General features: G+C 35.0%; 2 protein-coding genes across 18 annotated transcripts; one reads left to right on the top strand and one right to left on the bottom strand.

The window, feature by feature from the left end:
• Positions 1-6,840: 6,840 nt before the first annotated feature.
• Positions 6,841-7,574, bottom strand: LOC141597486 (uncharacterized). Its single transcript, XM_074417954.1, has 2 exons — positions 7,389-7,574; positions 6,841-7,254 (listed from the first exon to the last, which is right to left on the bottom strand). The coding sequence occupies exons 1-2, from the start codon at positions 7,572-7,574 to the stop codon at positions 6,841-6,843; spliced, it is 600 nt and encodes a 199-aa protein (XP_074274055.1).
• Positions 7,575-8,255: 681 nt separating this feature from the next.
• On the top strand, positions 8,256-22,300 carry LOC141595959 (uncharacterized). 17 transcript variants are annotated; one of them, XR_012522357.1, is made up of 18 exons: positions 8,260-8,424; positions 11,550-11,727; positions 13,086-13,148; positions 13,793-13,872; positions 14,385-14,657; positions 15,604-15,696; positions 15,962-16,022; positions 16,311-16,447; positions 17,108-17,240; positions 17,493-17,616; positions 18,324-18,457; positions 18,699-18,784; positions 18,964-19,113; positions 20,171-20,483; positions 20,815-20,951; positions 21,036-21,158; positions 21,251-21,429; positions 21,746-22,300. XR_012522357.1 is itself a non-coding variant. In XM_074415937.1 (17 exons), exons 5-9 carry the CDS (start codon positions 14,616-14,618, stop codon positions 17,702-17,704), a joined length of 327 nt encoding a protein of 108 aa, XP_074272038.1. In that variant the 5' UTR covers positions 8,256-8,424; positions 11,550-11,727; positions 13,086-13,148; positions 13,793-13,872; positions 14,385-14,615; the 3' UTR covers positions 17,705-17,780; positions 18,324-18,457; positions 18,699-18,784; positions 18,964-19,113; positions 20,171-20,483; positions 20,815-20,951; positions 21,036-21,158; positions 21,251-21,429; positions 21,746-22,300. The 17 variants fall into 17 exon arrangements, 16 of the variants coding, with proteins under 16 accessions (XP_074272038.1, XP_074272025.1, XP_074272030.1 ...); XM_074415937.1 differs by lacking the exons at positions 16,311-16,447; positions 17,108-17,240 and adding an exon at positions 17,681-17,780 and having other exon boundaries at positions 8,256-8,424; positions 17,493-17,599; XM_074415924.1 differs by lacking the exons at positions 16,311-16,447; positions 17,108-17,240 and having other exon boundaries at positions 8,261-8,424; positions 20,171-20,351; positions 20,445-20,483.
• The last annotated feature ends 259 nt before the right edge of the window (positions 22,301-22,559 follow it).

Raw genomic sequence — 22,559 nt, 5'->3', positions numbered from 1 at the left:
GGAGGAATTTGGGAATTTAGGGCTTGGGAATGATTTAGTTCGGGTAAGTTGAATTTTGAGCATTGGCGCCAAGCTAAAAATTCTCTTTGTCTTGAAATCATGTCCCTATTTTACCCCTCAACTTTTTAATTTTTTTATGATGTCCCAATTTTACCCTTGAAATCATGTCCAAAATTTGGACTTTGTTGTGGGTCTAAAATTCTGAAAACTATTGTCGTTGTGATAACACGGTAAATTTACGTAAGTAGCGTATGTATTAATCTTATGGTAATGTTGTGTTAATTAGTATAATTTTAGTCTATATCAATATAAATGTATTATGTTGTAAATTGGTACTATATATTCTTCTTTATCTATAAAATATTATTAAAAGGCTAGCCTAAAAAGGCCACGTAGACAATGCCACATGGGATGAAAAAAAGCCACGTACACAATAACAATATGACTTGACAAACTAATATGTCATGGATTATCAATTTATTATTATATTGTATTAATTTAATTCACTTATTTCCTTTAAAAATTCATCCATATTCCATCTATAAAATATTATTAAAAGGCTAGCCTAAAAAGGTCACGTAGACAATGCCACATGGGATGAAAAAAAGCCACGTACACAATAACAATATGACTTGGCAAACTAATATGTCATGGATTATCAATTTATTATTATATTGTATTAATTTAATTCACTTATTTCCTTTAAAAATTCATCCATATTCCATTAACTTTAAACTTAATTAACTAAAAAAAACTACAGTAAGAAAATACGCATTAATTAACTATAAGTTAATAACTTCAAGAAAATTCATATGGATTAGTATTATATGTATTCGAAGTAAAAAAAATGAATACATAAAAAATTAAGAACGAAGAAGAATAAATGAAGTTGAAAACAATTTTTTTTTGTATTGTCATATTTGTCACTAATTCACTTATTATAACTTTGTTGTATATAGAAGATGTTTTACAGAACTAATTAATCAAAAATGAGTATTAAATATCATATAAAATATTTTCTTAGGAAAATATAAAATATATGGAAAAGAAAATATTTATTTAATTTTAAGAATTTACAAACAAATTCTGTAAATATTTAAATGAAATTAAACACTAATAATAGAATTTTAAAAGGGTAGTAATACCGTGTATTTAGTTCATGAAATTATTTCACGTAAAGGATAAGGTTTTGAAAAATATAAAATATATGGAAAAGAAAATATTTATTTAATTTAGATAATTTACAGAAAATTATGTAAATACATAAGTAAATTAAACACTAATAATAAAATTTTAAAAGGGTAGTAATACCATGTATTTAGTTCATGAAATTATATCACGTAAAGGATAATTTAAATGAGACCTTCTCCATTCCACTTTTATTGTTTAATTATCCTTTAAAATTTATTATAAATTAATTGTTTTTTCAAAATTTAGTATGATAAATGACTTAACTATTAGTATCTGATCTACACAATATAATAAAAAGACAAGATGAATAGTTTATTATTTAATGTGTGTCATGTTAAGCAATTTTAAGTGCCACATTTTATGTTATTTTTCTTTGCATTTTATCTATCTATACAATATAGTTAAAAGCCTACTTAAAGCATTTAATTTTAATCCACGTGTATTTTTTCTATTGGTTAATAATAATTCAATTATATTAATTACTTAATTATCTAACTAAAAGTAAGTAATTATCTAACTAAAAGTAATCTCTAAATACCATGTGTTACATGCTTATAAAATATAAAAAAAAAATATAAAAAAAGTAGTGGCAAATACAAAAAACAAATTAATACAAACTCTTTATTTTCCTCTCTTAAATTTGGTATTAATCTACCTATTGATTTAACTTTTTTTTTTCTTTTTTTTAATAGATAGTCTTTTGGTTTTCCTCACAATTATTATACTTTGTATTTATTTTACCATAACTTTTTATCTCCCCCATTCTTCTTCTCTCAAATAAATTATTGAAAATAATTAAATAATTAATTAAAAAAATTTCTTATATAAATATCACAACAATCCTATTTTTCATTTTTATCCAAAAAGTTGGTATGCAAAATATGCATATATAACCAATTGAATTATTTAACTTTTTTTTATTCTTATTATGTTTTGAATTAATTAATAGTTAGAATCTTATTTAACTATTATTTTTGTGTTTGTATTAAAATTGCAGGAGGATGACATACTCACATATCAAAAACATTGCATGAAATTGGAAATAATGGTTATGAAACTTCTTTGCAATTATCTTTCGACTTGAATATATTTTTCATTTTCATTGAGTTTTCATTTTTTTTATTATTATTATTATGATGTATGCGCAATATCAAATTGTAGTATGAATCTCTAATTATTGGTGACATGTTACATTATATATTCCAACCCTTGGAATATTAATTGACAAATTTGTAAATTGTAGTAAATTGTCTTATACCCTTTCGTGCACTATATTAGTTTTCCGTGTACTCTTCAACTTGTATTTTGTCAATCAGGTTATAAATCAAATATCTTAGTCGACAAACAGATTATAAATCAAATGTCTTAATGGAAGTGTTGAAGTTATATGCTCCAAGGATATAAATCGGATCTTTTAATGCGGATCAAGGTAAATATTTTGCATGGTTTTTGAGCGAAATTCGATGATCATTCTCCAATCCATTGTTCCATTTTGAATGCTTTCAAACCTTTAAATCATTTTTTTCCATCAAATATTTTCTTCTAGCACACTCAATCTTTCTTTGAGAAATGTTTACTTTTTTTGTTTGTATATATTTTTGTTATCTCATAATCATTTGTTACGAATATTTTTTAATTATCACCCCACTTCTCTTTTTTTTGTCCATTTTTATATTATCGCCCTTTTTCTTTAATTTCTACTTTGGGACGTACATTTTACTAAATGTTTCTTATAACTTTTTTTTTTTAAAAATTACAAAATAATGTCATCATTTAAGGGTAAAATTCTCACATTACTCCACCAATTGCAAACTTTTTCCTTTTATTTTCAATTGGTTTTTATGTTTTCTTAATCTTAATTATTGCCCACAAGCAAATGAGATGATAATTAAAAAAAAAAGAGGAAGAAGTATAATAATACAAATTGTGTATCCTTATTTCTTTTAAATTCATTGAGATAGGCGTTAAAGCTCCTCACATAAAAGTTCACCAATAACAAAAAAATATAGAGATGACTATAATTAACAAGAGATATAGAAATAAAACTAGAATGATGTCCGTTGTTTAACAAATACATTTTCTCGTGTATCCTCTCAAAAATTGCTCACATAAAATTTATTTTTAAAATTATTGAATGTGTATTTAGTCTAAAATTTTATTTGTATAAGTCTCATGTCATCAACTCCTTGCTAATAGTTTAAGTATATCACTTAGATCTTTCGTTATACAAAAATCATTTCAATAATATTTCTCCCAATACGTTGGAAATCAATTGAATTTACAAGGACGATGTTGCAAGACCGATGAATCGACAAGAATTGTTAATGTATTATTTGTTAAAAGTATAACAAACTCCATTGCATTTAAAAAAATAAACTTGTAAATTTAGCCTAATTAGTAAGATAAACATAAGTTGTATTTTAACATAGCGTTTTTTGCGCATTATTCATATCGTCTCTAATTGACTAAAGGCAATATGTAAAATTCAGTTATAAAATATCATTACCATCCATTCATTTATATATTTTACATATTTACTCTATTTTACATTTCTTTTTTCATTAGAATACGTTAGGTAATAAGGAATAGAATTAGATGTCCAAGTGTCCAACATTTTGTTTCTTTGTCGGATAAAAATAGGACCAAGGTTCTTCGAACGCACCAAAACAACACTAAAAATAATATATCAAGTACTAGAATACCAAAAGTCATCAATGTTGAGTGAACTGAATAACCACCGTGACAAAGCCAAGCGCCCTCGAAATCCAGAGACAATCTAAACACCGTAAAATAAGCAGAGAACAAAAACAAAAAGGGGGCCGACAATAATTAACACAACAAGACAACAATCAGTAAAAGGACAAAGACAATGAGTACCGTAGCAAAATAAGAGTAGTTTGCAAAGTTAATATTCCACTGTTTGAATGCAATTTTACGTTTTCCCATAATTTGTGTCGACTTTGCTTATAGGCTTTGAGAACAAGTTGTTTAAAGTGCTCTGATGAAACACGAGACAATACAATTTCCCAATTAATTTATATGCACTACCAGCCTTCGAAATCAGATAATGGACATTCGTATGTTCTTTAAAATGAGGGATTCATGGGCTTTGGTGCTATAATATATCTTACCCTCATGAACTGTGACAAGACCCTTATTGCCTTGCTTAGGTATCCTACTAACATATCTCCAAGATAATAAGCAAGAAGACAAACAAGCCGAATAATGCATTCATGAACGATACCGCAAAAATAAAAGAACAAAAATAATCAAACCCGTGATTCTCACGGGTCACAAAACTAGTTCTAATTTATTTATGTTAATGATAATTAATGTGGTTTTGTTACAGGTATAGACGTGGAGAAGATAGATTTTTTATTTTATATTATTGTTATTTTATAACAATAATCCATCCTATTGGTGGTCTGCAATAATCACTTCATCCTATCAATAATCCCAATTAAATCCAACTTAAGCACCATAACTTCTAATAACGAGCCAGCTGATATTTTTTTTAAGTTTATTTTTGAATATTTGATAGTTATTCGACAACCTATCTGGTATATGTGATGTTTATGTGTAATATTTTCAAGTGATGAATCAAGTACTTGGTTTATTTGATACAAATAAACATAAAAAAACATCAGCTGGTTCATTATTAGAAAGTATGGTGCTTATGTTAGATTTAATTGAGATTATTGATAGGATGGAGTAATTATTGCATACTATCAATATGATGGATTATTGTTATGAAATAACCATTTATATTATAGTTATGGTATTTGTATTTTTTGTTTTTTCAAATTTAGGAAATGTAATTTGTAATTTGCGGGATGTAATTTTGGATGTTCCAAAATTTGTTTTTTCTTTTGGATTTTCATATCATAAGATAAAGTGAATTAAACACAATATGATATGATTTATGAAATAAATGAATCAAAGAGAGAAATTAATGAAAGAAAAAGAGAAAGAGTCATTAAATGGGTAGCCATATAATCACGGGCAAATTGTACTAGGCCACTGGATTTAGGTGTATTATGCCTAAAATACCCTTTTTTCATGCAATCTCGTCAATTAGTGGCCCACGTATAAACGCATGCTTGTACAACCTATGATTAATTCCCGTGACTCCGTACTTTTCTCCAGCGTATTTATGGGTTCCCAACTAAATACTATGTGAAGAACATGGGGGGCCTAATTAAATAAAAAAATTCAAGTCCTAAAAACGAGGGATTAATAGGAAGTCGGATAAAAACTTGGCTTTTATACTATGTAGATTTTTATTATTGTTGATTTTCGCGCGCTTCATGAAAAGTGTTTTATTTACTTTAAAAAAAAGATATTTTGGAAAAAAATAATTAAAAAGTCTCATGGCATTGAATTTAATTTTAAAGTAATTTACAAAAATTCGAAACAAATTTGAAAAATAGTTTAGTGGCCAAAAAAATGGAACGTGTTGTAGGAAAATAACAACATTTTCTTTCAAAAAATGTAAATTTTTAATGTAGATATTTGCGAGCGGTTTCATGAAAAATGATTTATAGTGTAAAAAGTTAGTACACTGTCGTTGTTGATTTAAGAAACTTACCCCGACAATACAAATGAGTCAACCCATGAATGACCCAAAATCGAACCACAACTCAACCCAGTCAAGCATACCCGATATCCCGACCCATTGGTCAACTGACCCGAAACGAGTCGACTTGTTGTAGTTATTGACCCAATTAACCCCACCCGTAAGTAACCAACCCGAAACTCGACTTGAACCGAGAATAAGCAACATGGCCCGATCAAACCCGAACCGCCTTAACCTGATCTGGAACCGATCTGAGTGGCCCGATTGCCACCACTAATAGCGGCCCACATTTAAAACCTTTTTTCTATCAAATAAATAATGAGACGTCCTTTTTCACAAACGGAATTATTATTTCATACGACTTTTACAATATTACGACCCATACCCGACTCTCCCTTCCCCAGATCTGCGTACCCCAGCCCACCACCGGCTACCACCAACACCACCACCATACCCAACTGTTATTATTATTGTTATTAGCATATTATTTTGACTTAAAACTAAACCTGATAATTTCAATAAGACGTATTAATAATTGCGAAAAACGAAAATTACTTCACTAATCGATGAATTATAATTCGTTGTTCAAGTTTTTAGATTAGATTTTAGGGAAATTGTATGAATTTTTAGAAGTTTATGTATGAAAATTATCTCCTGATCAATAGTTTACACTTTTTTTTTTGAAGTCCCAAAGTGGGTTAACTTATATTATGAAGATCAGAGACCGCACAAAGATCAGCCGGAGGGGGCAGGATATTACCCCAACACCGTCTCCTTAAATGCAAATAGCTCAAATGAGCAAGTTTGTGCGCTACACTATTAAGCTTCCTACTAACAAAAGACCAATTAACTAAATGAAAATCATCACAAAGCGAAAGAATGTCTTCAATAATCAAATGGAAATCGCTCCGTCCTTTCTCCTGCTTCTTCAACGCCTCGATCAACACCTTGCAATCACTTTCGAACACCACCTTGGTAATCCCACGTTTCCTCGCTTCCATAACTCCGACAAGCATTGCTTCAGCTTCTGCCAATCGTGGTTCCATCACCTCCCTACGCCTCTCCGACACCCCCTATTTAACCACCCCTACACTGTCCCGGCACACCACACCAAACCCCAAACCCCACCCTTCCTTCACACCTGCATCGATATTCAATTTCATCACGCTCTCCATTGGTTTCTCCCACCTCTCCACTCCTATCTCCGCCTGGGCATTGCTTTCACCACCACCACTCTCTTCTTGCATCTCCCTCAATAAGCTCCTCACTCGGTTGGCCATCCTTATCACATCAACTTCTTTGTTCTCGAACACCCAATCATTCCGTGCTTCCCATGTCGCCCAACACCCCATCATAAATAACTCTATCTCTCTATCCTCCAACTCCCTCCAAACCTCTTCCACCCACTCCCTCACCCACTCATACCCGTTCGTCACCCTCACATCGATTCCCAGCCTATCCCATAAACCCCCGTCCACCCATATCCCCTAACAAGATGGAGACAAGTCTCCACCTCGCTTTGACAAACCGGGTACCCCACCTCTATATTATGGATCCGTATAGCGAGATTGTGTTTTGAGGCTAAAGCATCATTACAAAATTGTCAAAAGAAATTCTTTACCTTGAGCATCACATTTGCTTTCCAAATTTTGTTCCAAATTCTCTTCTCATGTGCTCTATTCGATGTCCCAGCATCGTCCTCTCTTCCCATAGTTAAGACCTTATATGCCGATCGCATTGTATATTCCCCGTCTTTCTCAAGATCCCATCCCCATTTATCTTCCGGTTTTGTAGTGCTAATCCTCATATTAAGAATCCTATCTTGCTCAAAAGGAAGGAACAAATTACGCACCTTCGACGTGTCCTAAGACGCCCCATCAGCTCGCCATAGTTCAGCCACAACAATATCACTATCCACATTTTGCCTCGGGAAATTTACACTTTTTGTTATTAAGTGTTTTAGTAAATAGTTTACCCTTTCTTTTTATTTATACCTTGTATAAATGTGAAATGCAAAAAATCTCATTATAGATGAGGGATATCCATCTATAATGAAACGGGTCGGATCCCTCCCACAAAGGCAAATGAGAGGCCAAATATGAGAACTTCTCAAAATAGTGAACAGCAAAATGACTGTGCTATCTCTTGTTTTCTTTCTTTAAGACTATTCCCAAGCAAGGTCACGAGGGAGGTCGCGACCTTGTTGGGTCGCCTTAACCAACAATTAAGCATGAGATTAACGTGACCTTTTGGTTGCTCTTGACCTTATAAGGTCAATTTGTGACCTCTTTGGTTGCTCTTGACGTTATTAGGTCAATTGGTGACCCAATAGGTGTCAAATTATCATTGGTCATAAACAAAACAAAAAGGGTTGGGAGGTGAAAAATGTTTGGGTTGATGACCTAGGTCGCGACCTTCTGCTTGAGAGGTGAAAATGGGTCAAAGTTAATAGGCCGAGATTAAGAGTAAAATCGAGTCGCGACCTAATTAGCGTGACCAGTGCTTGGGGATGGTCTAATATTTCATCCTTCTTTCTTTCTTTCTCTTACCTCCTCTTTCCTCCTCCTTCCTTACTTTATTCTTCCTTCAGCATATCGAATCGCCATTGATAAGGATATTCTACTTACAGCTGGTACTGTCGCACATCGACAAAAATGGTAATGGTCTAATTGGGGTTTTGCTAGTTTATGTTTGTTTCTATATCTATTTCATGTTATATAACTGGATTTTGCAGCAGCTATGAAGTTGCCCCTTCTGAAAATGATTGTATGAATCATATTCCCCTGATTGTATGAAAATGATTTGTTCTTTGTAAACCCTATCCTGTTAAATGATGTGATCAGGGTTCAGCTGACCTTGAAGTAGTCGATCATCATTACTAAGGGCCTTAATTTAAGAAACAAAAATTGAAATGAAGTGTAGATATGCTCATATTTAAGACCTTGCTAGAGTTTTGCTACCAATATAGGAATATAATGCTTCATTGCTGCTTATCTATACAACCCGAGACCAAGCTCACTGTAGGTTTCCTTTGGATTTGTGGTTTGTTTATTTCTTTTCCGATGAGCATGAATTTATTTACCCATGCGAACAAATATGCTTGAACTGGTTAGTACATGGCTGCGAGCATAGTGGCTTTCACATCCTTTTTTGAATTATGGCTCAAATCTATAATACCATCTGTTTCCCATACTAAAGCGTTCGAGCAGAAAGGTCCAACTTTATTGTTGATGAGGAAATATATGATAATTCTGAGGGTGATGAAACGATTGATGAAGAGGAGGTTCTTTTTTTATACCTGTTGCTCAGTTTTAAGTGCTCGCCTGGTAGTAGTAGGGTGCTGGTTTAGATGTACTATTCATGAGATAGTCGACGATTCTTGTCTCCTATAGTCCTATGTTATGAAAAGGTCGTCGTAGTGTCACATTTAAAGATTCCTTGCCATAATTTTCATGCAAAGTATTGTGAAATGTTTTAACTCGGTTCCACTATTATTGTCTTTGTTTGACCAGAAGTCATTTTTACAAAAAATGTATTCAACCAATCATGATATATTCTTTGGCTATAATATTGTTTTGAAACGAGTTTCTGGAAAATGTGTTTTTGGGTGTGAATCTTTTGAAGTGAGGTAATATGGGAAGATCTTGATTAGTAACTTCTTTAGAAAGATAACAATTACTTTGGAAAATAACAAAAAGGAAGGAGAGCATATTATTTGAGAATGGAGGGAGTAGGTAGTTTTTAAATTAGATATGACCAGTTAGCAAATCAATTGATCAAAGATTAAGGTTCTAAAGAAAACTTCAGTCACAGACGCATCTTGTAAATTGTAAAGTCCGTTAGCACAATCTGTTAGACTGGATAAAGCTTTTACGAGAGATACGAGAAGCAGAGGGCCTCAGTTGCTGCATTTGATGTTGTTAGAATGTCATGTTGTAGACTTGTAGATACAAAGTTCTCAATCTATGAATTCAGAACTTTTTGTCCTTATGATTTGGATTTGAAATTTTGAACTATTTAATTAGAGATCATTTATAATTTTCATGATTTATCTCTACTTTCTGCTCCACTTCTAAGATAGGGATACTTTAAAAGAGGATCTATTTGCAATTTCATCTCTGGTTTTACATTTTGTTCTTTGTTGAATTTCGTTCCTACTTTCCTTTATAATTCTTCTTACTTGGGTAGAAATGCCTTCATGTGGATCGAGCATCATTGTAGATAGCCTAAATGTGATTGTATAGGGCACTCTACAATTATATATTATCTTTGGATTTGTCGAGCTACTTGAAATTTAGAGCAATTTTCTCTCTTTAATTTAGAACAATTATTTATCTGGGTATTTGATTTTGATGGGTTGTAAGTTCCTTTATTTTTTATTTTTAAAATTGTATCTGCCTTTGAATGTTTACCCATGTTCGAATTTGAGTTTGTAGTTGATTGTTTTGTTGATTAAATTAGTTTCTGCTGTCAATGGTGTTCATTTGTGCAATATATCAAGGTTCAATTGCCATATTGGGCTTTTGTAAACCTAAATTGTCCCCTTCTTTAATTACTGGTTATTGCTTAGAGTGTAATTAGAGTGGTAAGATTCCAATTTGTTATTGCTTGGTTTTGATTGGTTTGAGAGGGAACTGAAAAAAGGGGGATGGGGGAGAGGGAGGGAGACTCGGTGCTTGGTAATTGGTTTTGTTCAGATTAAGAGGGAATCATGGATGAAATAGAAAAGGGGGAGAGAACGTCTATCTTTGAATTTGCTCAGATAGTCTGCTCATGTTTGGCGAAACCCCGACCCAATCTCCCTAGATTCTTGAGGGAGGGATGGAGAGTGTATGTGCTTGGTTGAGATTGCCTTCTCATGTGTGGTGTCTTTGCCATTGATTCTTACTTAAACAGATGTAGGGGGAGGAGGCAGGCAGGGGGTGGGAGAGAGGGAGAAAAAGAGATAACGGAATGGATGTAGGGGAGGAAGGGAGGTGTAGAGAGTTTGTGCCTGGTTTTAGTCTTATTATGATTGAGAGATGGAGAGGGAGTAAGAGAGGCAGGGATGGATGGGGAGAAGGAGGTATAGAGAGTTTGAGCTTGGTCATGTTCAGATTGAGAGGGGGAAGTTTGGAGAGAGAAAGGGAGGGAGAGGGTCTGTGTTTGGCTTTGTTTAGGTTACATTCTTATTTAGTTTTGACAGCTAAATGTGTACTTAATACGCTGTTCTGGCTGTGTTGATTCTTGGTATCAGGAGAAAAGCAACATTTTGAGTACTCAAAAGTTTCCTGATGTAGGCTTACGTTTTGAGTAACTAAATGTTTGAGTTAGTGGTTCCTGATGGTCATGGTCCTGGTCCTGGAAATTTTGAGTACAAGCTCACCAAGCTTTTCTCAAATGTAGGCTTACTTTTGAACGTATATTTCCTGACTTGTAACCATTATATTCTACTTGCCATATCATGGCTTGGCCAGTGGCTTCATAATTTTCATTTAAGAAAGATATTGCTGTTATGGATTGGTGAATATACCATTTGTTTTGAGAGCGGTTGAATGTATTGCTGTTGCCAGGTTTTTTTAAAATGCCCTTCGTATGTGAATATACCATAGGTTGGGTTTCCTTTGTTTTCACTGTTTATCCTTTACTTCATTACCTATTTGAATTGTTGCTGCTATTTACTCTCTTAATTCTTTCCACTTGCTCATTTGATTTAGCAAATTTACTATTTGTTGCCCTTTCCTGTTGATTCTGATAGTTGGGATTTTAATTCGGGATTTTTATATGGGTTTGCACTTTGCAGCTGTTGAGCATAATGAAATCCAGCGTAAAGTTCACGATTTCCAAACCAATTTAAGCTTCATATTGGTCCAACTAATAGAGAATTATTTATGCGTTACTGGTTGAAATGATGAGATAGGATGAGCTGGAGGAGCACCAGAACTTCTCTACGTTTTCTTCTTGCTCAACTTCAAATTCTGGTAAACACCTTCTCTATATTAATTCGCAGTCTTTGTAACTCACTGTTTTTTACGGTTGAATGTGATACAATTCCTAGATATTAATTCGCAGTCTGGTAAAGAGATGTATTGTCGTTGCCCGTTGGCTGGGTATCGTAGGTCTGAGCAGGAAACGGCAAAACCGGTAGTGGCGAGTGGTGGCTGAAAATTTGTATATTATAATGGGTTGGTATATGTTTTTGGCAACTTATGGTGCTTGGTTATTTGAAACGTGAAAATGGACCGCTGATTGAAGTGTGTAAATGGAACGGTCATTCGTACAGTTTGTGTTCAATTTATCGCTTGTTGCTGTGTGGTGTAATTAGAGATATATAGTGAAGCTTCAGAGTCTTATTTGTTATTTATGGGTTACGTAGCTAAATTGTTATTCCCGGTGTTTGTTCAGGTTTGGGAAAGGAAAAGTGTAAACGTTCTTGATGTCAACTGGTTGGGTCCACTGTAAATAGATTAAGAAACATGAGTATGAGCACAGCATTATTGTTGGTGAAGATGATGTTTACAGTGTTGCGTTTGTCATTGATGGAGGGAAAGAGAGGTGGGGTATTTTAGTTTTTGGGGTAGTTGTTAGAGCAGTTTGATGATGGCGAACTATATGTGGGCTAAAGTGGTAGCTGATAGCAAACTGCTTTTGTGAAAAACTTAGTTTGGTGGTTCTGTAGGAATAAGAGAATGCTCAAAGACTGGTTATTCTTGAGTTTAAGGTTTTTTTTAGGTTAGCGAGGATAAATTCAATTGTGGTTAGCTTCTAAGGTCGTCTTGTCGCCAGACAATGCAGTTTGATTGACAAATGATGTAAAATAGATCGCTTTGTGGAGTGTTGTTTTGTGAAAATGAATGACTTGGATCACTTAAATTTTGAACTTAAGTGTAAATATTGTGTTATAGTTTCATTTTTTTCCCCTACAACTAAGATTGTTAATGCTATTTGATCATTTTTTGTTTGTTGTTTTTAGTTTCATCTGCACAGGACAACATATCTATTAATTTGATTGAGACTCCAACGGCTATTGTGACCGGTGGGTTTTAACCCTGTTCCATTGAAAACATCATTTACAACTGAACTGGCTTTTTCCTGTTAGAAGATAATCCAGATAATAGTAAGTAGTAAGGGGCTTGGAATATACTAACTAATTGGTGATAAATTATTGTACTCCATCTAAGGTTGTACTCTATTTCTTCGTGATAGTTTAACAAACATACATTTATTCATCTGATGAGTGTATACCATACAAAAAGACTTGAATATGCTTTTGTTTCATATGGGATTGTTGTTCAATTTGCAAGTGTCATACAAAACTACTTGAATATGCTTGTTGCAGGTGTTATTATCATTTGTGATTTTGCGGTTTCAACTGGTTGTTTTATTCGGTGTTCATTTTGAGGTATTCCAAGTTGATTTAATAGGGGTCTTATTGTTTTGAGCGTTCTGATTATGATACTAAACTGAAGGATATGGGGGGAAAGATATTTGATAGCATGAATACTTTGTGATTTGACGAGGCTTTAAGGAACCATATTTGATAGCATTAATACTTTGTGATGGCAGATGCAGCTCCAGTTCATGAAAATTACTGATCCTAAATTTGCCACCAAAGATAATCCTTCATAATTCTTTGCTAAGTTGTGACATACGAATTGCCTGCTTTCCTAACATGTCTCTTTATGTGAATTTAAAGTTCCCCAGTCTGATGATAATAAATTTTATCCTGATATAAGCGATATTTACAGTAGTAGAAAGAGAGGTGCTAGGGATTAGATTAATGGTAATTAAGGACGATCGTGTTGCACATTAGAAAGATAGTACTAGAAGCTCAATAATTTATTAGAAGTGCAGCTCACTAAGAATCTGGTCAACCGAAAATAATGAAATATCCAGTAAAGTCCCTCTTCTTGCACCAGAACTGTGTAGTCTCACGCAACTACCTGCAATAGATTACAAAACCCTTTATGATGTGAATAATGTTGTAGTTTTAAGTTTCACTTATTTGTAATTCAGATGTCAGCTTAAACAATTATTCACGTGCAGATAGGGAGACTTGTGCGAGTGGCATTGTGGTATGTCAAGGGACGCATTCCCTGATTGTCGTAATGTGCCTTCAATTGCAGGTAAGAAAAGTTTTTTGGCCTTTGCAGGTAGAAAATGGGGTATGGACTTTATGTTACTCAGTCTTGGTTTTGAAGGGTCGGGCACGAGTGTGCACCGAAGTGTCGGACTCGGCTATTTTATGAAAAATTGTCCAAGTGTTTGGTTTAAAATGAAGTGTCGGAGTGTCATGCCAATGTCCAAGTGTCAAGCGTCGGACACGGGCACATGAGCTCATATGAAGTGTCGAAATAACATAGGGCCGTATGGTTTAAATTCTTTCAATGTAGTTTAAAATTTTAATTCGTCAATTTTGGCTGATCATTTCTCTTTTCAATGTGTTGTTGCGATTTGTTTACTGGATCGAAGTGAAGTTTGGATCAGATAATTATGGATGCACTTAACAAATCCAGTGCCTATATAAATGTTTTAGTATTCATGTTTTAATGGCAAAGTATACATTGATAAGGAAATAACTAAATAAGTAAGTCAATTGAATCTTTGACTGCAATTCAGCCATAAACGTTTTTGCCAGGATATGAATATATGATGATCGGAAGTTACCACTTCAAAACTGAAGCAAGTCTACAATTTTTAAAGTATATTGAAGACTCCATATATATATAGAGAGAGAGATGTTTATGTATGAAAGTCTTTCACCGTAAGACCAGCCTAATTATTCGTACAACTTATTGAGCACAGATTAACTTGGACCACACTATGAGGGTACCGGCCTGAAGTTGGGAGCAAATTGGCGGAAAGCTGCATGTATTGTAGCCGCAGTTGGAGCAGGAGGCAGTTTCTCAGGGTAAATCTCATTTTAAATTAGTGGTCAGCTGTTTTCTTATACAGTAACAACTGAGACTGAGTTTTAAGTAATTTGGGTTTGCATCAAAAGCATCATTGTTTGGAAACGTGAATATGAAGTGAAGCACTGAAAAGAATTACACGTTAAAAAATCGGAAACAAAAATGAAATAAGTTGACTGAGACTTAAGATAGACAAATAAAGATTGATCATAAGAAAAGCGATAGAAGTAAAAATGTGTGAGAACCTTTTGCAAGAGATTTACCCAAGAGTCAATTGAGAAAGCTATTTCTACTTGTTACTGAAACCTTTTGACAGAATTTGTATGAAATACGAATGCATCGTTTAGAATCCTTACACTTATAAAAGTTTACACTTCCACCTACTGTAGCTATGAATAGTTACTTGCAAATCTCCACCCTTCATCTCTCCCTCTCAATCCTATTCTTCCATTTTCACTTTACCATCTTTCATTCTGCCTTTCCAATCACTCTCTAACCTACTTCACGTCTTCACCTGCTTCAACCTCACATGGCGATTACTTTCTCCATCTCAGGTTCGTTATACTCCTGTTTTTCATCAATTTAGGTTTGTGTCTTTTTCATTTTGAGGTACACTTTTAGCCAAATCGCTTTAACTTCCGTTGCTGCAAATTCGCTCGCCATTTCTACGAATCTACGATTAGGGTTTCAATTTGGTGAGCTCTGTTTTTCTGATATTCGTTTCTTCTTCTCTTTCTCCCTTCTCTGGAAAATTGTCTACCCCTTTTTCTAAATTAGGGTTTCGATTTCAACAACAATTGCAAAATTTTTCTGAAAGAAACAACAATTGCAATTTAATTCACGTTATTTCTACAATTCTGCTCATTGTAGGGCTACTGCTATTGATGATCCTCATATAATAGATAGTATCGTTGTGCTAATTAGTGGACGTTTCCCTCTTTTCAGCTGCGGTTTACAAATTCTGCTTGCAAGTCTCCTCAAGTGGTCTCTCATTCTATTTTTTGGGGGGGTTTTCAGATTGATTGGGATGTTGTTAAGGTACTTTCAGCCTTTAAGGTTTTAATCCTATTACTAATGTTTTTCTTATAGGTTTGACTCTTTTTCGTATCCAATCTGTTGGTTGCGTTTTATCGAGTCATATCCTGCTTTTTATGTTTATCATTTACACATTCGCTCTAGATTCTTTTATTTTGCTTTTTTTTTTGTGTTTTTTTCCTCCTTATGGCTTGTCTTCTTATAAGTGATTTAAAATATTCGTTCTCTTTTTATTTTTGATTTCAATTGTGCATTGTTGATTTGTTAGGGTTTTCTTTCGGAGCGGTCGGGTGAGCTGGCTAACGTCTGTCTCATGGCGATACTCAAAGGTTTTTCTTATTCCTCGCTCTTATTGCTGATAAACTTTATGAATGTGATGTTAGTTTACACTGTCGATAAATTTTATGGTAGTGGTTTCTGCCTTCCGCATGTCCTTCTAGAAGTTGTCAATCTGATTTATGTGTTTGCCTCACATTTTCGGCTTAGATCTTTGTTTCCCGAGTTTTTATTTTCTCTTTTACTCATCTACCGAATTCGATTGCTTAATTAATTTTGTTTTTTTACAATTTATAACTGTTCTCTCTCAAGGCTGACCTTAAGGATGGTAAACATTGCAGCTCTGACACAAACAAAGGGAAACAACTACTTGCTATTGCCAGCATGTGCAGGCTGACAGTAGCATAAGCGACGCGAACACATGTGCTGATTTCGTTGGCTAATATCTATCGTTTACCTTTTTGGCGAGTGATTTTTGGTATAGTTATTACCGTTGTATTTATTTTACTTTTTCTGCACCATTGACCTGTACACTATTTTGACCTCCACCTTCGTGGTCTGTAATTACAGGCGTTTCACGCTAGTTCTGGTAGCGTTAAAGCACAGATACTGTGAATTGCCTTAATTTTTAACGATTTTTTTGCTTCCCTTTTTCTTTCTCTCTTTTAAAATGGCGAACATTTGCTGGTTTTACAATTCCCACTGCCGTGATTCGTCTTTTATTGAGGCGGCCACATGTATGTATGCACGGGTCATGGGGTTGTCGTTGGTGATGGCCCTTGGGGAGGATTTGGTTCTGCCTTTTTCAGCCCCAATTGTTTTGAGTCTGTTTTAAATCTCGACTCTCCCGTAACGTCTTTAGCTAGCTTGTTTGATTGGTCATTTGGTTGAGTCTGGATGATTATGCGAAGACTACTTGCATTGGGACTATTGCTGTTAAATAATCATACGGTTCATTAATTAATTGGGACTATTCTTTGTTTGAACATGATGGAATAAAGCACAATGGCTCATTAATTAATTGGCTGTGCTGCTTCAGTTCTGGTACTTAAGACCTATGGCGGAAAATGCTATTCTCCATACAGTTATCATTACATGTCATTTGGATTATCTCACTTTGTATGTTATTTTGTCATAGAGGTAAAAGTGTAGGATTATGTGCATCCGACCCTCCTTACCCGGCTTAGGTGGCAGCTCTTGAGGCACTTGAATATGTTGTGGTGGCTAAGTTTGTACTATTTCCTTACCGATGTCCTGAAAAGAAAGTTGAGGTTCTTTTTCTTTCTGTGTCCAGATAACGTTTCGAAGTGCTTCAGTTCTCTAGCTATTCTGCTTTTCTGTATGTAGGTTTGGGTTAATGTCACTTCTCCCCGCTTTGTTCTGACTTGCCAGTTAAAAAAATCGTGCAGTTTAGTTCCTCATATTTTTTTCACTACGTTAGTGTTGCTTGTTTTGCATAAATGTTCTTAGATTTTTCCAGGTTTCATGTTTATTTTCTGATAGCTTGCTTCCTCATGTTTTAGGTGCGGAGAACATAAAGTTTTACACCGACAAGGAATTACGGAGTGCAACTGCTAACTTCAATCAGCATAATAAGATTGGCGAGGGAGGTTTTGGATCAGTATATAAGGTGAAATTTTGTGATACGTAAGTTACAGCTGAACGTGCATGTTCTTTTTAAGTCATTGATTAAATTGTCAAATTGTTTTAGCACCCACTTCGAAAGTGTCACTAGAAACAGGCAAGTCAGGAACTCCGGATGGCAGAAAATGATGATTTCGAACTTGGAAACATGGAACCTCATGCAATGGGTTAGAAATGCTGCATTTTTTAAGGGTAGATTAGTCTATCACTTCATGTCGGATGGCAGAACATGCAGTTTTCTATTTCCAATGGAGCCAAAAGACTTTCTATTCTTTGGCTTTTAAATATGATGTTATAAAGCAAATTGTCTTAGTCAACGTTATGGGTTTCTCATATTGTGAAGTAGCGCCATCCGATGCAATTCGCTTGGCAATTTTAATCATGGGTCATCCAGGAATAGTTTATTAGTTGAACATAGGTGCAAAGTTGCACTTATCTACCCCCTTGCCTCAACCGGGCAGTGTTCTTGTCCATAGCAGAACATGCACTCTGAAAGTCATAGACGTTGTTCTATGTATTGGGCAATTCTGTCATTTTTAATTAGTAATATACGATATCAAGTTTAAGGACACCAAGGGGGTAACAGCTTTGATCGTGTTTGTCTGCAGTTTCCGGGTGTGATTTTGGACCGCTTTTTTTTTTTGTTCGCGGTTTCTTTCACAGTGAGATCTCAGACTGATATGTTGAATTTGGTGTTTTGTTGTATGCAGGGACCACACTATACTATTGTAGAGTAGGAGCTGAAAAATAATTTGGGAATGAGATGGTCAATGCTCGCTACAAGGCATGTTCTGTTGGTGGTATCGATATCAGCGTCATCATTTGTGAAATTGTGCCCCGTAAGGTATCATCTTATTAACCCGCCCATTCTTTACTACTTTTACTCGGCATACTTCTATCTTGTGTCTCGACCTAGGTGTCCGACCTTTCACTTACATAACAATCTCGGTCTCTAAGACACCGCTTTACGCTGATTGCATGTTCACATAACATTCCTTCTAGCACGAAACACGAAACGTTAGAGCTTGATTTTAGGCGCATCTTATATCTATCTTACCTTTTTTTTATTCTTGTAATGCGTACAGATTATGTGGTTTAGTGCAAATTCCAATTGGACTTACCCCTGGGATCACCTGATGACCAAGTCTGGGTTGCTAGGTACAATTTGGAGGTAAAAACTTCTTCCTGGTTATTTTAAAATCCTCTTTGTCATTCTAAAATCCTATCACTTTGCACAATTTTATCACTTTAATGAAATTTTCGGATTCTATTTAGTAATTAATGTCTCCGTGTGTTTGGCGGGCTGTGTGTATTTTGTGGTCATTTGCCCTTTTGTTCTTTGTTTTACAGTGCAAATGATTGTGCTGCTTATAAAGAACATTACGGAGTTAATTGTGCCAACCGATTTTCTGTGAGTGCAACTACGGAGGTGCGGCCTGCCTCAGGCTAATGTGACGGAGTCGGCGTTGGGGGTGGATGGGTTTGCGGTGTTAGTTTTAGGTATTTCACTCTCGATCTCCCCTTTCTCTAGGCAGAACTCAATTTTCTAATTTTTATGTCAATTACTTTCTTGTCTATCTATACAATTGTTTGCGGACTTTCGAGTTTAGGGTGGTGCTATTGGACCTTCAGCGTGCTGTGTTTATGGTGGGGCACCTATGCATTCTCAGGTTAACAGTCTAACATGATGCGGGGCACCTATCAATAGTGCCCTGTTGAATCCTAGGATTTTGGGTTTGATTACTTTATATATTAAGCTTCAATGGTATGACTTCGGAACCATGTTCGTCCTTTGATTCGCCTTGTGATCAGGTTGTTTTTAAAAATAATGCGTTTAGGTTTTCAAATATGTAAATTGTGTTTTTTATTTTGGGGTTATTTGAAACTATTGCTGCTGGATTGTCAAAGTGTGGGGATGTTCTGGATTTTGGTGGATCGCTAACATGTTTAAGGACTATTTCATGATGTTCTAAATTTTGGTTCTTTATGGTCAGTTAATTTTCATTTCCTCAAGTTTGGCTGGGGATGTTCTGGATTTAGGTGGATCGCTAACATGTTTAGCAAAGGACTATATCGTGATGTTCTAAATTTTGGTTCTTTATTGTCAGTTCATTGGCATTCGCTCAAGTTTGGCTCGTTATGATCATGTGACATTAGTTTTGAACTGGTTTAGTCGTAGTTTGATGAATGAACTTAAATGGATTTTGGCGAGCTTAAGTTTATTTGAACAAATTTGGTTTGAATTGAAGATTTTAGGTTGAGATGAGGTAAATTGGTGATAATACATCATTGTTTAGAAATTATGTTAAAAGCCCGGGACATCTACATGAGCAGAAACTTGCAACAGGTCATTGTTGTGTATGAATTTCTATAATGCCCAATTCCACTGCATTGCTTATGATTGGCTATTATATTTTCACGTTAAGCGATACTCATGCACTGATATGCACTGTGTAGGTGGAAGTTTAACTGCCTAAGATTTAAGTAGCAGCTAATTTAAAATGATTGGATTGTAGCGAACTTATGACATGTTTCTTTTGGTTAATGGCGGATGCAGGACATGTGTGACGTGACGCTGTAAAAGATGGCGCTGTGTTGGTGTTGGTTCCACCTCTTACTAAAGTGAACAACTAGGTATTTGGACGAACGTGGGTTCATTCACCTGGCGAGATGATAGTGACTAATTTAACGACAGGGGATAAAGTTGTGCTGTATTTTCAACCATGTGGCTGGTCTAGGTATGTTACCTTCACCTGCAAAATTTTAGCCTTCCTTGCCATCAATTTATTTACCTTATTATTGGGTTTTTGTTGATGCCTATGCGCCTTAAGCCCATCTTGTTGATAAGGTTCAAGTTTTCAACTAGCAAGGCATGCAATTATTCAGTTTCCACCTTTTTCTTCTGGTTATTATGTTATGCCTTTCTCTTCGCCATCATCTGTACATTTCATTGTTCCCTCTTTAAACTCTAAATAGGCATTTGTTTGGTAAAAAGTGTGCTTTGTGATCCGTTATCTCAGTAGGCGTCTCACCTTTTTAATCTATGCTCTGATGGAGTATTGATGTGAATAGCGCCATAATTTATTGCTCACTGGTTATGTCATATCTGTATCAGATTTGGCAATTCACTTGTGCTTTCTTTAATGTATTCTCCTTTCTTTTAGTGCATGTTGGCTTACTTGAACCTGTGTTTTCCTCCAGTGCTGCACAGCACGAGGTGGATGGTTATGTGTATGATGCTAATGACGAACGTAAAATTTTGATGACTGGTAAATAAAATGAGTCACTGAGTTATCAACCATGTGCTGGATATGGGGAGCCTCTGCCTGGCCCAGAAGGTGTTTTTTTTTGTCATATTTTTCTTGCTTGATACTTCCAAAAGCTTATATAATGTGGTTCTTACTTCTTAGACCTGATGTCAGGAAAATCTGCTGCCCGTTGTTTAGATTAAAACTTATAGGGCTATCATTTGCCGTGTAGTGTCAGAACTCAGAAGCTGGTCACAGATCAAATATTCTATATTCCCTGATTCAAGCACCTTTTGAGTCAGTGAACTGTGTTACTTTTACAGCATTATGTTCCTATTAAGATTGTTTTCCGTTTACCCTCAATTGTGGACGATAAATTTGGTGCGCAGGTATGGCATTTGGTAGATACCCCCCAAAATAAGCAATTTCATTATACTCTCTTTGCTCACAAGATGGACAGCTTTGACACAGCTCCCAAGAAATTGTTGGCATCTGACTCACATTTAAGGCCGGATAGATTTTCTTCTGAAATAGGTGATTTATCCAGGGCCGGTACAGAAAAGAGCAGGTTTTTAATCTTTCCTCGCTTCTTTTTTTTGTTTACATATACTTTACCAATTTTAAAGGCATATTAAAGTTTTATCGAAGAATGATCCATCAACTATCATATGTTATTCAATTTGGACAATTTATCACATAATGATTTGGAGAAGAGAACCCACCTCACAGTTAGTTGCGGTTCTTTAATGAACAGATTTCATTGAATTAAGATTAACTACTTAAACTTCATTGACTAACAGTTTCCTTCCGAATAGATTTCTGTTTTAGCAAGTAAAATTTTCTGCTGTTTGGTTCTGACTATTGTGACTCTGTCCGATCTTCAGCTTGGAGGATAGTCGGAGCATAAAAAAAGGAATCGAGAAGCCCATGACGTCAAGTTTATCCAAATATGGTTTGAACTAACCGAAGCAATTACAACCACACTGTAGGGTGAGTTGGAAGTCTATAAGTTCAATGGAAAGTACGCTGAGAACCGCGCAGCTATAGACCGACGGACGATATAGAAGTGGAAGACGTGAAGAACAAGGAGTTCAATCCATGGCAGTATAATGATTTATCTGCTGTTCGAGGTGAAGTTTCCTCGACTGCCAACACGAAGTAGTTGTATTTATTATTCACTATTGTCCACCATGCCGCCATCCCATTTACTGTCCCTATTACTTTGTTGGTCAAATTTGACAGCTATTTTCTCACTGCATACGACTAGAAGCCTACGATTTTTTTTTGAAAAGATTACGAAAGTAGTTTCTTTGTATTCTTTGTTCATACAACGCTTTGTTACATTTACTCTCACATGTTGGTTGCCCCGCGCAATGTGCGCGGTACCCCAATATTTTTAACGGTGACGTTTTATGTGCATTTTACCGTTTTTTATTTTAGTTTGCCTTTGTATACTTTTTAAGTGCCGTTTACTAAGGTACAAGTGAAACATAACAAAGAAATACTCTCTTTTAGAATGCACAATGACCCTGCTTATCTGGTGGCGATGTATGCTTCTGAATTATCTTAGGCTTTTATTAGTGCTAAGAGTCTCAAACGGTAAAATGGTAGAACCACCCAATTTTAAGTGATTCTATTGTTTTGAGGGTTGAATTTAATGCAAATAAGATGACTACCATTTGTAAATACTCTGTTGGG

Source organism: Silene latifolia, chromosome 8 (assembly GCF_048544455.1).
Source record: "Silene latifolia isolate original U9 population chromosome 8, ASM4854445v1, whole genome shotgun sequence".
In the NCBI taxonomy this organism is placed as follows: Eukaryota; Viridiplantae; Streptophyta; class Magnoliopsida; order Caryophyllales; family Caryophyllaceae; genus Silene; species Silene latifolia.
This window is presented reverse-complemented; position numbering and strand designations above follow the sequence as displayed.

What these genes read in the sequence shown, in the direction of transcription:
- LOC141595959 (XM_074415927.1), top strand. Translation starts at nt 14,616, where the DNA reads ATGTATTGTAGCCGCAGTTGGAGCAGGAGGCAGTTTCTCAGG. An exon ending in GCAGGAGGCAGTTTCTCAGG is followed by an intron (nt 14,658 to 15,603) that starts GTAAATCTCATT and finishes CCCTCTTTTCAG; the next exon opens with CTGCGGTTTACAAATTCTGC. An exon ending in TTGATTGGGATGTTGTTAAG is followed by an intron (nt 15,697 to 15,961) that starts GTACTTTCAGCC and finishes TTGATTTGTTAG; the next exon opens with GGTTTTCTTTCGGAGCGGTC.
- LOC141597486 (XM_074417954.1), bottom strand. Translation starts at nt 7,574, where the DNA reads ATGAGGATTAGCACTACAAAACCGGAAGATAAATGGGGATGGGATCTT. An exon ending in AAGCAAATGTGATGCTCAAG is followed by an intron (nt 7,255 to 7,388) that starts GTAAAGAATTTC and finishes CCATCTTGTTAG; the next exon opens with GGGATATGGGTGGACGGGGG.